The 16,061-nt window shown below is 52.9% G+C and overlaps 2 protein-coding genes across 3 annotated transcripts; one reads left to right on the top strand and one right to left on the bottom strand.

The window, feature by feature from the left end:
* Positions 1-366: 366 nt before the first annotated feature.
* Positions 367-1,653, bottom strand: LOC134562425 (olfactory receptor 14A16-like). The gene has a single exon (XM_063419820.1). It carries the CDS (start codon positions 1,339-1,341, stop codon positions 367-369), a length of 975 nt encoding a protein of 324 aa, XP_063275890.1. The 5' UTR covers positions 1,342-1,653.
* Positions 1,654-11,160: 9,507 nt separating this feature from the next.
* LOC134562412 (olfactory receptor 14C36-like) lies at positions 11,161-14,998 on the top strand. 2 transcript variants are annotated; one of them, XM_063419805.1, is made up of 3 exons: positions 11,161-11,459; positions 11,703-11,816; positions 13,225-14,998. In XM_063419805.1, exon 3 carries the CDS (start codon positions 13,248-13,250, stop codon positions 14,439-14,441), a length of 1,194 nt encoding a protein of 397 aa, XP_063275875.1. In that variant the 5' UTR covers positions 11,161-11,459; positions 11,703-11,816; positions 13,225-13,247; the 3' UTR covers positions 14,442-14,998. The 2 variants fall into 2 exon arrangements, with proteins under 2 accessions (XP_063275875.1, XP_063275874.1); XM_063419804.1 differs by lacking the exon at positions 11,703-11,816.
* The last annotated feature ends 1,063 nt before the right edge of the window (positions 14,999-16,061 follow it).

Here is a 16,061-nt window from a genome sequence, read left to right as displayed (position 1 = left end):
CTGCTGCTGCTGGGCACAATTGCTGTGCCAGCACTGATCTGCCCCAGCTCTGCACACAGACATTGCTGCTGCAGCCACAGAGAAGGGAACAAAAGGGGGATCTCTGGTGAAAACTTTGATGGGAGATGCTTTTTCTTCGATTAAAGCCACCAAGAACAGAGCTGCTTATTGACATTTTCAGTGGCCACAGTGTAGGAGAAGAGACTCAAAATCTGATATGGCACAAAAAATGGCCTTCTTTACTGACAATACTGAAAAATTAGAACAGAGCAAATGAAGTCCCACAAACAAACCATTAAGTACTATGAAACATGATGTTTGTTATAAATGATTTGCACAAACTGGCCAGCAGCTCAATGTCTGAAATCATCCAGTCATCAGTCTCCACACTGCAGCCTTGAGCTCCTGGTTCCTCAGGCTGTAGATGAGGGGGTTCAGGGCTGGAGGCACCACCGAGTAAAGAACTGACACTGCCAGATCCAGGGATGGGGAGGAGATGAAAGAGGGCTTCAGGTGAGCAAAAAATGCAGTGCTGAGAAACAGGGAGACCACAGCCAGGTGAGGGAGGCAGGTGGAAAAGGCTTTGTGCTGTCCCTGCTCAGAGGGGATCCTCAGCACAGCCCTGAAGATCTGCACATAGGAGAAAACAATGAACGCAAAACAACCAAAATATAGAATAACACTTAGCACAATCAGCCCAAGTTCCCTGAGGTAGGATTTGGAGCAGGAGAGCTTGAGGATGTGTGGGATTTCACAGAAGAACTGGCCCAGGGCATTGCCATGGCACAGGGGCAGGGAAAATGTATTGGCTGTGTGCAGCAGAGCAGTGAGAAAGGCACTGGCCCAGGCAGCTGCTGCCATGTGGGCACAAGCTCTGCTGCCCAGGAGGGTCCCGTAGTGCAGGGGTTTGCAGATGGACACGTAGCGGTCGTAGCACATCACGGTCAGGAGGGAATACTCTGCTGAAATGAAAAATACATACAGAAATAGCTGTTCAGCACATCCTTCATAAGAGATGTTCCTGGTGTCCCAGAGGGAATTGTGCATGGCTTTGGGCACAGTGGTGAGGATGGAGCCCAGGTCGCTGAGGGCCAGGTTGAGCAGGAAGAAGAACATGGGGCTGTGCAGGAGGTGGCCGCAGGCTACGGCGCTGATGATGAGGCCGTTGGCCAGGAGGGCAGCCAGGGAGATGGCCAGGAAGAGGCAGAAGTGCAGCAGCTGCAGCTGCCGCGTGTGTGCCAATGGCAGCAGGAGGAAGTGGCTGATGGAGCTGCTGTTGGACATTTCTTCACTCTGTGCATCATGGACTGTTGAAAGAAGACATTGACAAGCTGGGATCATTTTATTTGAGTCAGTCCTATGTATTCTATTTGGAATCCCCTAAAAATCACTCTTTTTCCTGTGAACAAATTTTGCTAAACTTTTTTATGTTTAGGTATCTTCTGCTGCTTAGTTACTGATGAATTTGAAGCATTACTCTCAGCCTGAACACTGCAGAGCCCAGATGGAAAGCAGAGCTCTCTCTGCCCCAGTGCAGTCAGACCTGCTGGTCCCCACAGAGGTGCCCTTTGCTCATTACACCTCCCTCTGTTTCAGGGTGATTGCACTTAAAAGTTTCCTGAAAAATAAAGTGGACTACCTGAAAGTTGCAATTTCAAAATAAATTTCCCGAAAGTCTTCTCTCCTTTGTTTTCTCTGTTCCTTTACAGGACGGGATATCATTAATTATTCTGGCTCTCTTCTGCCTGGAGTTTTGCCTACTGGGAGCTGTTCCTCTCCATCCAAGCCTTGTCCCTGCCAGTGTTCCCAGAGCCCAGCCCAGCCCTGGGGGCTCAGCTCTGCCCTGCACACCCCTCCCAGCACAGGGAACTGCCCAGGGGCATCTCCCTGGCACCAGGGCCTTAAGGGCAGCTCACACAAACACAGATGCTGCAAGCCAAGGTGCTGCTGCTGCTGTCTGTAGCTAGAGGAGGGTGAGGAGGCACTTTCTGAGGGAGCTCTCAGGCACATCTGCTGATGCCCAGGGTGACAGTGCAGGAGTGTCAGTGACACAGACAACCCTGACAGCCCCTTTCCCTTTCCTTCATGACAAAGCTGAGAGCAGCCCTGGCCATGCAGCACCATCTCCACAGCAGCAGGAATCTGCCCTGATGGGGGTGGCTCCTTCCACCTCCAACTTCTCCCCACAGTCCATGGGAGCTCCCAGGCAGGCTGAGAGCTGCCCCTGGCAGGTGGCAGATGTCCTGGGCTGGCCAAGAGCCCTCAGGGCTGCAGCACCTGCTCTGCACCACAGCCCTGGGCAGCCCTGGCTGCAGCCCCAGCTTCAGCCCCTGCAGCCGTCCCTGGCAGCAGGAGCCGTCCTGCCCTGTCCCTCTGACGGTGCCCAGGGCAGCCCCGCTCTGGAGCACATCCTCCCCCAAAGCAGCAAGGGCAGCAGAGCCATCCTTACAGTCACCTCAGTGCTGTCCTGGCTCAGCCTGAGGAGATCCCTGCAGCCACAGACTTACTGTGTCACAAGTGGTGAACATTTCTCCATGAATGCAGTTAGAATTGTCCTTTCCTGTTTCTTTGAGCCTCTGTCTGCTTCATTCCTCTCAGGTGCCTGCAGGCAGCGCCCTCAGCCCTTCTGGGCAGGGAGAGGAGCTGCTCTTCAGGAGAAATGTCTTTTTAAAGCTCTTCTTGGTTTCCAGGAGCTGCCTCTGTGCCAGGAGCCCAGCTCAGCTCAGCAGCACAGACACAGCACAAGGACTTGAATGAGACTCTTGGGACTTTGGTGTTGTTTACATCAGACTCAGTTCCTCAGAGAGTGTTCAACAAACTTCTGAAAAACTAAAAGTCAGATTAAAAACTCCAAAGTTTCTTAAAGTTTGAATGGGTCCCACTGAGAAAGTGTTGCTGGATCAGTTAAATCAAAAAACTTGTGGCAGTGATGACAGGTGGGCCAGGCTGCTGAGCAGGGACAAGGAGGCAATGAGGCCCCAGGCCTGCAAGGGTCACTTGTCCCCTCTTGATGCCTCAGGCCCAGGGCCAGCAGCCATGGCCCAAGTGCTGCAGGAGTTGGCTGTGTCAGGGCCTTTCAGCTGCTGCCCATGCCTGTGCCCTGTGCAGCCCAGGCTGTGCTACGGTGTCCATGCCCTGCGCCTCTGTCCCTGCAGGCTGTCGTCATCCCCCGGCTGCCCCACCTGGCTGGGCCCTTCCTTTGCTGACAGCTCTGCGTCCTGCCTGCCTCTGCCTGGGCACACAGAGCCTTGGCCTTGATATGAAAATTGTTCATTCCATTTTTACCGTGCCTATGAAATTTTAGCACAAAAACAAGCCATGCAGGCCCTGCTTTCTCAGCAAGGATGATTGGAAGTGAAGAAGACATCTGGCTCAAGGGTGCAGTGATACAAAAAACAAGGAGTGAATCTGAGATGTTCACTTGGGTTTTATTTTAAAGGCTAAACTGTAATACACATTTAGCAACTGTATAAAAGCAATACATCTGTAGAATCACGTGCCCATGTAAGGTTAGGAGTTATCCCATGTTGGACCTCAGGCCTGTATAAAGGATTCCCTCTGAAACACCAAATGAGTGTTAAGGAGCCTTATTCTGATATTTTGGCCATTTGGTGACAGCAGAGGCTCACAGAACCAAGGAGTCAGCTGTGACACTCTGGAACCCCATGGAACAAAGGCTCCATTGTGCTGCAGTGGAACCCCCTGGAACCAAAGGTCCATTGTATCAGAGCAGGGCCTCCTGAACCAAGGAGAGCATTGCTGACAGTGTGGAACTCATAGAACCATGGGGTCATTGTGATGGTGTGGGGCTGGAGGCGCAGCCCCAGCACTTGGGAGGGCTCCAGGGGTCACAAGCTCAGCTCCCACACACAGAACTTGTGCACCCTGGGGTGCTTTTCTTGGCCCCTGCACGCTCACCCAGGCTGAGATGGACACTGATGGTTTCTCTGGAGGCTCTCCCAGCCCAGCCCAGCTCCCTGCAAGCTCTGCCAGCTGCCCTGAGCTCTGGGCAGCACCAAGGGCCTCTCCCCAGCACAGCCCAGCCGGCTCTGGCCCCACAGCTCTGCTCAGGCCAGGCTGCTCTGGGCAGGGCCCCACGGCCTCAGCCCCTGGCAAGGGCACAGCAGCAGCTGCAGCTCACACAGGACTCAGCCCCAGCCATGGGCAAAGGGCCTGGCCAAAGGAAAAGGAGGCTCCCTGTGTGCCCTGCTCTCCTCTGCACGAGATGCTGAGAGCTCTGCAGCCCTTGCTGCCATCCCATCTGCCCAGGCCAGCACAAGAGCCCCGGCCTTGTGGCCCTCAGGAGCTGCTCCTGCTGCAGGCCCAGGGCCCTGCCCAAAGCTGGGGCAGCCACAAAGCTGTGCCCATTCCTGGTCACTGCTGCCCTGAGGAGGATGGACCCTCAGCCACTGGGAGGGTGGGGATGAATTTGACTTTGCCAGAGGCCTCTTCTTCCTTGAGCTCTTCAGCTGAGAACTTTGTTGGAAAAGTAAAATTTACATTTGTTCAAAACACGCAAACAAAACCAGCCCCTGGGAAAAAATAAAGTTTTCAATTCTTCTGTGTTTAATTAGACAGATTTCAGAAGTTCACAAAACTTCTCAAGAACTCAAAGTTCAATTGAAACACTGAAGTTTCTTGAAGTTTTAATGGGTCCCACAGAGAAACAGGACTGAGAAAGTGTCCCCAGGTTCCAATGTGAGCAGAACACTGCAGGCAGTGATGAGAGTGATGAAAATCAAGACCCTTCATGGCTGACAATCAATCAGACTTTGTCCCTGACAAAGTGACACTGGCCAGCTGTGAGGGTGGGTCATCATCCCAACCTGCATTGGGCCCTGCAAGGGGCTGTGCCCACGGACACTGCACTGACCCCACTGCTGGGTTTGGGGGCCACGGACACCGTGAGCAGTTCCAGTTTCCTTGGAAACACTGGGGACGACTGGGACATACTGGGGAACACTGGGAACGCTGTGGGAGACACTGGATCAAACTGGGAGTTATACTGGGGAGGACTGGGACCACCAGGGAAGACGGGTAATGCTGAAGGGGAATCTAGGCAGACTGGGATGGACTGTGGGGGTACCCTGAGACATACTGGGAAATACCAGGAATCACTGGAAGTGATACTGGGGGATACTGGGGCGAACTGGGGATACTGTGAGTGGCATTGGGGGATACTGGAACAAACTGGGGACACTGGGAACAAATTGGGGATGATTGGGGGACATTGGGTACACTACTGACGACACTGGGAGTAACTGGAAGGGAATGGGAATGAACTCAGGTGTACTCGGAGGGATTGGGCTGTACTGGAGGGGCACTGGAGGGGCTGTACTGGGCTATACTGGAGATTAACTGGGCTGTACTGGGAGGCACTGCAGGGGTTGAATGGGCTGTTCCCGCCTCCGCCCATTTGCCGAGCCTTCTGCCAATCACCACTCTCAGCCAATCAGCGCCGGGGATCGGGACCTCGGAGGCGGTGCCTGGTGTCGGCGCCATCATTTTCTTTTTGCCTATAACTCCCGTCATGCCCCGCGCTCCACAGAACCCCGGTATCGCCCCCCGTGTGTCCCATCAGTGTCCCCCAGACCCTCCAGGATCTGTAAGATCCCCTCAGCGCCAGTTCGTGACCCCCCAAAAGCGTCCCCAGATCCCCTGAATGCTGCAACCCCACAGATGCCCGTTAGAGCCGCTTCTGGGAATTCATCTCCTGTCATCCCCCGCGGCCTCAGAGCCCCTCATAACACAGTTCCGCGCCGGAAACTCATGCAGTGCCCCGCGCCCTAAAGAGCCCGGTTAGAGCTCCCCAAGCTCCCCCAAGTGCTCCCGAACCGTGCACATTCCCTGCTGAGGACCTGCACTCGCGGCTCGGACCCAAAAGTGTCCCCCAAGTGCCTTCCCCGATCCCCCAACGCCCTGTGCGAGCCACTTCCGGGACTACAGCTCCCAGCATGCTCCGCGGCGCCGGTAGAGCGCTATTCCAGCCGTGACTTCATCTCCCAGCATGCCCCGCGCCCCTGAGAGCCATTGGCGCTGTGCTTTGAACTCCCGTGATGCTCCGCGGCCCCGTTCAACCGTGTCCTACCCGCGCCTACAACTCCCATCATGCCCCGCGCCCCAGAGAGCCCCCTCAGAGCCCCCCAAGTGCCCGCCCGGACCCCGAAGGGCCCCCAGATTCCCCTCCCTGACCTCCGAGTGCCCCCTGGAGCCCCAAGTGCTCCCCCGGACCCCGAATTGTCCGACAGAATCCCTAAGGGCCCCTGCAAGTGCCCACCCGGCTCCCCCAAGTGGCCTCCAGACCCTCAAGTTCTCTCCAAATTCCATCCCCAGCTGCAAAACTGCCCCAAATGTGCCCCAGAAATGTCTTTGTGGACCCTGAAGTGGCCCCTTTTGCCCAGTCTCACAAAATGATACAAAAGGATGACAAAAGGACTACAAATAGGACTAATGAGCATAAAGAGGGAGAAAACAATAGCCAGTAGTGGTCAACGAATTAATGAAGGGAAATGTGTTCTTAGAACTAATGACAAATAACTATTTTTGTTTCTAAAAATAAAGATTTTTTAATATACATATTAAAAAGTTATAAAATCTAGAATAGTATTTTAAACAAGAAAAATATGTTTTAAGTCACTAATTAAACAAGTTGTGTTTTTAAAGAAAAATGCAAAATTTTTTTTCTCTTGTGGTACGTCAGTCCCAAGTGGGCGATGTCAGACATGGTGAGGTTGGGGTGATGAGCAGGGTGTCCAAACAGGGTCAGCCTGCAAGGGGCTCCTTCTTCTCTGTGCCCAGACATCCTTCAGTATCAAGATCAGCTGAACAATGCTTCAGGGCTTCAGTCACCTCTTCTCTGAACTGGGGGAAAGAAAAGAAAAAAAAAAAAAAAAGAGAGAGAGAGAGAGAGAAAACAAATCAGGAAATTCAATTTGAAATCTTCCTCCTTAAGAGAACTCCAAACTGACGCAATCAGCTGCACAAGCCTTGGAGACTCAAAAACAGTTGAAGGAATACAAAGAGCACGTGAGGGTTTTCTGTATTTTAACGTGAGCCCCACAGTGCATTTTTTGCTGATTCCAGTACCCTCAGGCACTGAGAGAAGGTTGCAGAAGCTGCTCAAGGAGTCAGAAGAAAAACTCCAAGTCCCTTGGAGCATCCCTGGGCCCCACTGAGGGCAGGCAGTGCCCAAAGCTGTGCAGGGACTGCTGAGAGCAGATCCTTGAGGCCAGGAGTGCAGGGAGCCCAAGGCTGTGAGCAGGGAACTGCAATGCTGAGCAAGGCCTGGGCTGGCTGCAGGGAGCAGAAAGGCCAAGCCCTGAGCCCAGGCTGGCACAGCAGGGCCTGTCCCTGGCGGGTGGCTCGGGGCTGTTTGTGGGGCAGGGGGATGGCAGGGACAGCAAGGACAAATGGCATCAACCTGTGGGACACTCCAGATCCTCATGGAACCAAGGGCCAGGGTGACACTGTGGGAAGTTGTGGAACCAAGGGATCATCACGGCACTGCTGGGGCCCATGGAACCAAGGGGCCAGGGTGACTCTGTGGGGCCTCATGAAAACAAGAGGCCACTGTGAGCCTGCAGGGCTGTAACACCCCAGAAAACCTAAATGCTGGGGGGAACCAAAGGCTTCTTTACTTGCCTTTGCTACAAAGGAGGAACACCAACCAGATATTCTCAACAAGCACAGATGCAAAGAATATTCTTGGTAGGAAGGGACCCACAAAGATCATCAAGTGCAGCTCTAATGTGAATGGCCCACACAGGGATTGAACCCACAACCTCTGTGATGAGCACCACGCTGTAACCAACTGAGCCAGGAGGTCAGAGTGACACAAAATTTTACTGCCAAAACACAGACAATCAAGGAACTTTGGCAAAGGGTTTAATGCAACATCCAGTTGAACATGAAACTCTTATCATAGCATTAACTTCATTACCTTAGCCCATTTGACCTCAAAACCTTTAACCCTTAAGATGATAAGGGTTAACCCAAAAATGTCCCAGGCAAGTAGGATTAGAAGAAGAAGAAATGGAGAACAACACAAAGACAGCAGATCTGTAGAAAGACACACATACAGGTACCAGCTGCTCGGGTTCCAGCGTCGCTCACAGAGGAGCCCCAGGAGAAGGCAGCAATCAGAGCATGGGCTGGCCTCGTGCTCCGGCTTTTAACCCCCTGGGCCTCCATGGGCCCGCCCTTGGGTGGGACTTCCAGTTGCTTGTCCAATCAGAGTCAGGGTAGGCAGCTGCAACTGTGTGATTGATTGACAGCTCAGCCAATCTGAGTGTGTTCACCCCACCCCCTCCTGTGTGATTGACAGCTCAGCCAGGCTGGGGGCAGGGCTCCATCCCACCACAGACCAAGGCCTGGCCCGGCCCTGGCCCCACACGGGCATTCCGAGCATCCCAAGGCGTCTCGGGACATCGATCTCATCCAGCCTCTGACAGCGACCACAGTGACACTGCGGAACCTCATGGAGCCATGGGTCAGTTGTGACAATGCGGCTCCAAGGACACCACGGTGACACTGCGGAACCTCATGGAACCAAGGGGCCATTGTGACACTGTGGTGCCTCATGGAATCAAGGAGACCATTGTGAAACTCGGGGTTCCCAAGGAACCAAGGGCCCGTGGTGACCTTGTGGAGCTCGTGGTGTCACGGAGGAGCCACTGTGACACAGCGAGGGTGGGTGGAGCCGAGGGGCCATTGTGACATTACAGAAGCAAAAGGGAACATTGTGACACTGCAGGGCCTCATGGAACCAAGGAGAGCATTGTGACCCTTTGGGGTCCCACAAAACCAAGGGAACATGGAACAGCTCTGGCTGGGCCTCCTGGGGACCACCTGACAGGTTGGGCTGACCTGGACATGTTGAGGGCTGCTCCTCCTCTGCCCCTTGAGCACTGGGGCTCTGGGCTTTCCTTCCTATGGGAGAGAACTGTCCTTCTCCTCCAGGGGCCCATGGCCAAAACTGGGATTCCTCCTCTAAATTTCCTGATGTGCAAAGGTTGTTCCCAGATGAAATCTGTCAGGACAGACAGATCTCACTGCCTTGGCCACTCAGGGGCCCACCTCTCCTCTGTCTTTCAGACACTGGGACCATGTGGTTTCTTTCTTATGGGAAAACATCATCCATCTGGACCTGGTGCCCATGGCCAAAATCAGGACTCTGCCTCCAGAATTTCTCTGATCCAAGGATTATTCCCTATATCCAAGGATAGCTCCCAGACAAAAGCTGCTGGCACAGACAGGTCTGGCTGCCTTTGGCCACCTGGGGGTCTCTCCCACCTGCTTTCCAAACACTGGGGCTCGGTGCTTTCGTTCCAAAGGGAATGAACCGTCCTTTTCAAAGTGTCTGTGGTCAAAATTGAGATTCCTCCTCCCAAATTCCATATATCGAAGCACTCCTCCTTTCCCAAAGGTTGCCAGGACAAACAGGTCTGGCTGGCTTGGCCTCCCAGGAGCCAGCTCTCTCCTCTTTTGCCTTTGAAACACTTGGGCTCTGAGCTTTTCTTCCTATGGAAAAGAACTGTCACTCTTATCTATGCAGAAATGGCTGAAATTGGGATTCCACCTTCAAAATTCCCTATATCCAAAGGTTTCTTTCAGACAAAAGCTACCAGGACAGAGAGGTCTGGCTGGCTTGGCCTCCCAGGGGCCACCTGACAGTTCTGGCTGATCTGGAATATCAAGGGCAGCCTCTACTCAGCTCCTGGAGCCCTGGGGCTCCATGCTTTCCTCGCTATGGAAAACAACTGTCCCTCTTTTTAGATGCTCATTGCCAAAACTGCTACTATTCCTTCAATATTTCCTATATGCAAGGGTATATCCCAGAAAAAAAACCCTTGCAAGCTCTGGCTGGCCTTGGCCTCTGGTGGTCACCTCTCATCTGCCCCTGAAACACTGGGGCTCTGTTCTTTCCCTCCTGTTAAAAAGAACCAACCTTCTTGTCCAGGGACCATGGCCAAAATTAATATCTGGCCTCCCAAATACCATATATCCAAGGATTGCTCCCAGACAAGAGCAGCCAGGACACAGAGGTTGGGCTGGCCCTGTCCTCTGGTGATTTTCTAAGACTCTGAGCAGAATGTTTTCAATTTCAAACACCTTGGAGAGGGCCCTGAGAACTCCCAAGGTGGGGTTTGCAGGCCCCAGGCACATGTCCACTTTATAGGAACAATGGAGCTCTGTGCTCCTTGGGTTGGAGGCTGATGATAGTGGAGGAGAGCCTTGAGAGTGTTTAAAGAGTGGTTTCAGAGATGGTGGATCCTTTTCACCTAGTGGAAATCATCCAGAGAAAAAATAATAAACGCAAAGGGCAGCTGGGGAGGCCCAGACCGGACACAAGGAGAAAGGAATTTCCCTGCCAGGGCAGGGCTGTGGTGCAACACATCCCCCAGCAGGAGTCTGGAGCAGCCCAAGGCTCTGTGTGCCCAGGCAGAGGCAGGCAGGACGCAGAGCTGTCAGCAAAGGAAGGGGCCAGCCAGGTGGGGCAGCCGGGGGATGACGACAGCCTGCAGGGACAGAGGCGCAGGCCATGGACACCGTAGCACAGCCTGGGCTGCACAGGGCACAGGCATGGGCAGCAGCTGCAAGGCCCTGACACAGCCAACTCCTGCAGCCCTTGGGCCATGGCTGCTGGCCCTGGGCCTGAGGCATCAGGAGGGGACAAGTGACCCTTGCAGGCCTGGGGCCTCATTGCCTCCTTGTCCCTGCTCAGCAGCCTGGCAGGGGCCGCCCCATGGTGCTGCCCTTGGCATTGCACATCCCCACATCCCAGTGGCCTGGGAAGAGCCCTGAGCAAGGAGGGAGGGACAGGATCTGCCTTGGCAGGGGCTGGGGCTCAGGCCTTGGCCCTTTGCATTCCTGAAAGACAACCAGGTTTGTTTACCATCAGAGACACCTTTGCCTTGTTTGTCCCCACCTGTCATCACTTCCTGCAGTGTTCTGCTCCTACTAGAACTTGGAGACACTTTCTCAGTCTTGTCTCTTAGTGGGACCAATTAAACGTCAAGAAACTTCAGTATTTTAATTCAATTTTGAGTTCTTGAAATGTTTTCTGAACATTCTCTCAGGGACTGAGTCTCATGTAAACAACACCAAACCTCAAGAGGCTCATTAAAGTCCTTGTGCTGTGTCTGTGCTGCTGAGCTGGGCTGGGCTCCTTGCACAGAGGCAGCTCCTGGCAACCAAGAAAAGCTTTAAAAAGACATTTCTCCTGAGGAGCAGCTCCTCTCCCAGCCCAGAAGGGCTGAGGGCACTGCCTGCAGCCACTCTGGGCACAGCACAGAGGCACAGAGAGCTTCAATCAGTCAGGGCTGGGAAGATGCTGAGAAGTGACTGGGGGAGAATCATTCCCAGCCCTTGACACTGGAAGCCTCTGGCTGCAGGACAGTGCAGCTGCAGCTCCTGCAGAGATCTCCTCCAGCTGGAACATCCCACTGACTCTGGATTCTGTAAGTACAACTCAGACTATCTCTGCTGTAAGCAGGAGGACAAGATCAGGGCTTTCGTTATCTCTAGGAATATTTCTAAGACAATAATTTTTTAAAGATAAAATTTACTGAGGTGTGTTTTTTTTGTTTTTTGGTTTTTTGTGGGGTTTTTTGTTTTTTGGTTTTTTGATTGTTTTTTATTTTTAATTTGTTACTCCTTTGGATTGGGAGGGATAAATAAAACACATCTTCTGCATGTTTAAGGTCTATAAGCATCTGAACTGTACCTCCAGTGCTATGCAGGAGTTTCCTAAAGTGCTTTCAGCATCTCCTCAGCCCAAAGACAGCACCAGCGTCACCTTTGCTGGAGCCATCAGGGTGAGTCTGACCTGTCCTTTCTCCAAGCTGCAAACAGAACCTTCCCCCAGCCAGTGCCCCGCAAACAGGCAGGATTCTGTAGGGCCATGGAGAGTGCCCAGAGATCTGGGGTCTGTGAGTGCTGGCAGGGAGAGATCAGGCACAGGGAAACACCTCCAGGGGGAAAAGCTCCAGGAAGCAGAGAGAAGGTCAGGCAATGAGAGAAAACAAAACCCAGAAATGTTGTGGCAGGGAGAGTTTAGAGATCTCCATAGGAGCTGCTCCAGTGCAGCCCCTCACTCTGAACAAACCCCCTCCCTCCTGTCCCCCAGCCAAGCCTCTGCCCTCAGGGCTGGGGTCCAAGGTGTGAAGCCCCTCCTGTGCAGGCAGAGCTGCAGCAGAGCCGTGGGGCAGCTCTGCAGCCCCGGGCCCAGTTCCCTCTGCAGAGCACAGGGCTGGGAGCAGCTGCCCGGCACTGGGGGACTCTGGGAGGGGGCACAGCTGGCCCAGGGTGACGCTGTCCCCAGTGCCTGGCTGTGGGCACTGCTGTCAATGCAGCCAGGGAAGGAGCTCCATCTCCATCAGTCCAATGCCATCATTAGGACACTTGGAAGTCTCCCTGAGATTTCCTTCCAAGCTGGGAGCTTCCCTCCAGGATGTAAACCTTTCCTGTAGCATCTTTGTGTTATCTGAAAGCCCCACAGTGAGACACAGAAGTTCTGTGATGGAGAAAATGCTGTTGGGTTGGGGGAATGAGCCCCGCGTGTCCTTGGGTACAAATGTGGGGCTGAGCCCTTGAGAAGAGGATGGACATTTGGTGGACTGAGGTGGATCCATTTGCTCTCAGCAGTGTCAGGATGGTTTTTAAAGGAAACATGGGAAGGTGATCATCCTGTGTCTGGGAAAGGTGAAACCCAGAGAATCCTGGAACAGCACAGGGTGACAGACCTCCTCTTTCTGCTCTCTAGTCACCACCTTGCCTCAGGGACCTCGCTCTGTTCTCCCTGAGGTCAGCAGCAGATGTAGAGAGTTTCTGACATCCAAAAACAGACACAGAGGAGATGAAGAAAAGCTGTAAAAGCTCTAGAACATTTAATCTGACTTTACCATTCCTGTTCTCTGGCAGCAGGAGTGCAGATGCTGACAAGGCCTTCTGTGTTAATGGTGTTTCAAAGTGGAACATGAGGACAGGTCCCTGTCCCCCTCTCACTTGTTCACAGCAAGACTGAATTATAAAAACCCTGTGTGTAGGTGCCCTGAACCTGAAGTCCCACTAAGCCAGGAGCAACCAGGGCACCTCACTTGGAGCTGAAGGAAAATCTCCTAGAAAATCAAAGGGGAGCAGTCTGTTGCAGTAGAAGGGTCTGTGGGAAAATTTTGTTGAAAGAAAATTGTCCTAACCTGTCACTGACCATTTCTCCATGAACAGCTCCCCATGGCCAGAGTGAGGAAATGTCCAACAGCAGCTCCATCAGCCACTTCCTCCTGCTGCCATTGGCACACACGCGGCAGCTGCAGCTCCTGCACTTCTGCCTCTTCCTGGCCATCTCCCTGGCTGCCCTCCTGGCCAACGGCCTCATCATCAGCGCCGTAGCCTGCGGCCACCTCCTGCACAGCCCCATGTTCTTCTTCCTGCTCAACCTGGCCCTCAGCGACCTGGGCTCCATCTGCACCACTGTCCCCAAAGCCATGCACAATTCCCTCTGGGACACCAGGAACATCTCCTATGAAGGATGTGCTGCACAGGTGTTTTTCTTTGCTTTTTTCATTGCATCAGAATTTGCCTTTCTCACCGTGATGTGCTACGACCGCTATGTGTCCATCTGCAAACCCCTGCACTACGGGACCCTCCTGGGCAGCAGAGCTTGTGCCCACATGGCAGCAGCTGCCTGGGCCAGTGCCTTTCTCAATGCTCTGCTTCACACAGCCAATACATTTTCCCTGCCTCTATGCCAGGGGAATGCTGTGGACCAGTTCTTCTGTGAAATCCCACACATCCTCAAGCTCTCCTGCTCCAAATCCTACCTCAGGGAACTTGGGCTTCTCGTTGTCACTTTCTGTTTAGCTTCTGGGTGCTTTGTGTTCATTGTTTTCTCCTATGAGCAGATCTTCAGGGCTGTGCTGAGGATCCCCACTGAGCAGGGAAGGCACAAAGCCTTTTCCACCTGCCTCCCTCACCTGGCTGTGGTCTCCCTGTTCCTCAGCACTGACACATTTGTCTACCTGAAGCCCCCCTCCATCTCCTCCCCAGCAATGGACTTTGTGGTTTCAGTTCTCTACTCGGTGGTGCCTCCTGCCCTGAACCCCTTCATCTACAGCCTGAGGAACCAGGAACTCAAGGAATCTCTCAGAAAAGCCATGACTGGATGCTTTTCATGCTTTCCATTTTCCCATAACAGCCGTCCCAGTGCTTTGCATTGGGAGACAGAAAGGAGCTGGAAACACACCCCTGGTTTGGCTCCTGCTGTGCAGGCCTGTCACAGCATCAGTGTTGTGTCTCAGCATCCCCTCTCCATCCAGGGGCTGCGAGTGGGTAAGGTCCTGGGGAGGGACACAGCCATGCCAGTGACCCAAAATAACCAAAGGGATATTCCAGACCGTATGACATTAGTTCCTGTAAAAAATCTAAGGAAGGAGGAGGAATAGGGGGCATTCCCTATTTACAGTGTCTTTCTTCTTGATCAACCACTCCTCCTGATGAAGTCCTGCTTCCTGGGAAGTGGCTGAATATCACTTGCTGATGGGAAGTAGAGAATAAAATTTTGGGGTTTTATTCTCGTAACCAGTGCATGTAAAACTTTGTGTTTTGTTTTGTTTTGTTTTTTTTCTATAGAAATTTCCTTTATCTAAACATACAAGTTGTCTTCCATAGTATTTTCTCTCCCCTGTCCAGCCAAGGAGGGGAGTGCTAGAGTGGCTTGGTAGGCACATGGACTCCAGCAGAGGGAACCCACCAAAGGAATCCACAGAGCCTGCTTTCCTCTGTCAGCAGCTCCCAGTGCACACCATGAAAGGCCAAGTCTGCCCTTATATATATTTTCAATTTTTTCTGCTTCTGTTTTGTTACATTAAAAGAAATGCTATTAATCATGCCCTTCAACCAAATTATCCTTCCTTCTTTTGTGATCAAGAGACATTGTGTAAGCCAGGAGACTCACGTTGTATTTACGTGAAATAAATGAACCTGCAACCACTTGTTTAAATTTTTCTACTATCTTCATCCAAACAGGAATGACCAGAAATGGGCACAGCTTTCTGACTGCCACAGCTTTGGGATGGGCCCTGGGCCTGCAGCAGGAGCAGCTCCTGAGGGCCACAAGGCCGGGGCTCTTGTGCTGGCCTGGGCAGATGGGATGGCAGCAGGGGCTGCAGAGCTCTCAGCATCTCCTGCAGAGGAGAGCAGGGCACACAGGGAGCTTCCTTTTCCTTTGGCCAGGCCCCTTGCCCATGGCTGGGGCTGAGTCCTGTGTGAGCTGTGGCTGCTGCTGTGCCCTTGTGAGGGGCTGAATAATGTTGCAGGGACTTAAAAGCAAAGGCCAAATGCAGGAGCAAGGAAGACCACAAGGAGACAAGAATTCAGTACATGTAGTGGTTGCTTTGGGAGACAAATGCATTAACACAGAAAATCCAGAGAACTTCCTGTCCCTCTCATTCCCCTGCTGATCATGACATCACACGAATTGGAAGATCCCTTGGGTCAGTCTAGCCCATCTGTCCCACCCCTGTGTCCCCAGGAACACTTGCCCATCCCCAGCCCAATGGTTGGGAGGGTTGCAGAGATGCCTTATGTGGGGCGAGCACTGTGACAAGGACAGTCAAAGCCTTGGGCTTGGACCAACCCTGCTGTAACGTGAACAGTCATTATAGGGAGACAGAGATCATGACTCGACACCTCTTGATCATGAGACAAACAGCTTGTTTTATTGTTTGGAACTCCCTTATATAGGAAGTTCAACACTCCCGGTTCTAGACACTCATTGGTCTGGGTCTTAGCCCTGCCCAGCTCCTTGACTAGCCATATGTCTGCTCTCTGGACTGGCTATGATTGGTGGAGGTGTCTGTATGACTTCTATTGTTCACCCAGGCACTTGCCTCTAGAACAAGCCAGGCCAGCCGAATTGGATTTCTTATGACCAGATTTATTTTGTCTTGCTAATAGACTAGCTACAGCACCCTGCTGCAGCCACGAGAGCCAAGCACAGCAGGACAGGGGCTGCTCTGGGCAAAGGGAACTCCATCCCAGCTGCACGCAGGCCAAGGGGGCTC

The sequence above is a fragment of the Prinia subflava genome, chromosome 27 (genome assembly GCF_021018805.1).
Source record: "Prinia subflava isolate CZ2003 ecotype Zambia chromosome 27, Cam_Psub_1.2, whole genome shotgun sequence".
In the NCBI taxonomy this organism is placed as follows: Eukaryota; Metazoa; Chordata; class Aves; order Passeriformes; family Cisticolidae; genus Prinia; species Prinia subflava.
This window is presented reverse-complemented; position numbering and strand designations above follow the sequence as displayed.

What these genes read in the sequence shown, in the direction of transcription:
- LOC134562425 (XM_063419820.1), bottom strand. Translation starts at nt 1,341, where the DNA reads ATGATCCCAGCTTGTCAATGTCTTCTTTCAACAGTCCATGATGCACAG.
- LOC134562412 (XM_063419804.1), top strand. Translation starts at nt 13,248, where the DNA reads ATGTCCAACAGCAGCTCCATCAGCCACTTCCTCCTGCTGCCATTGGCA.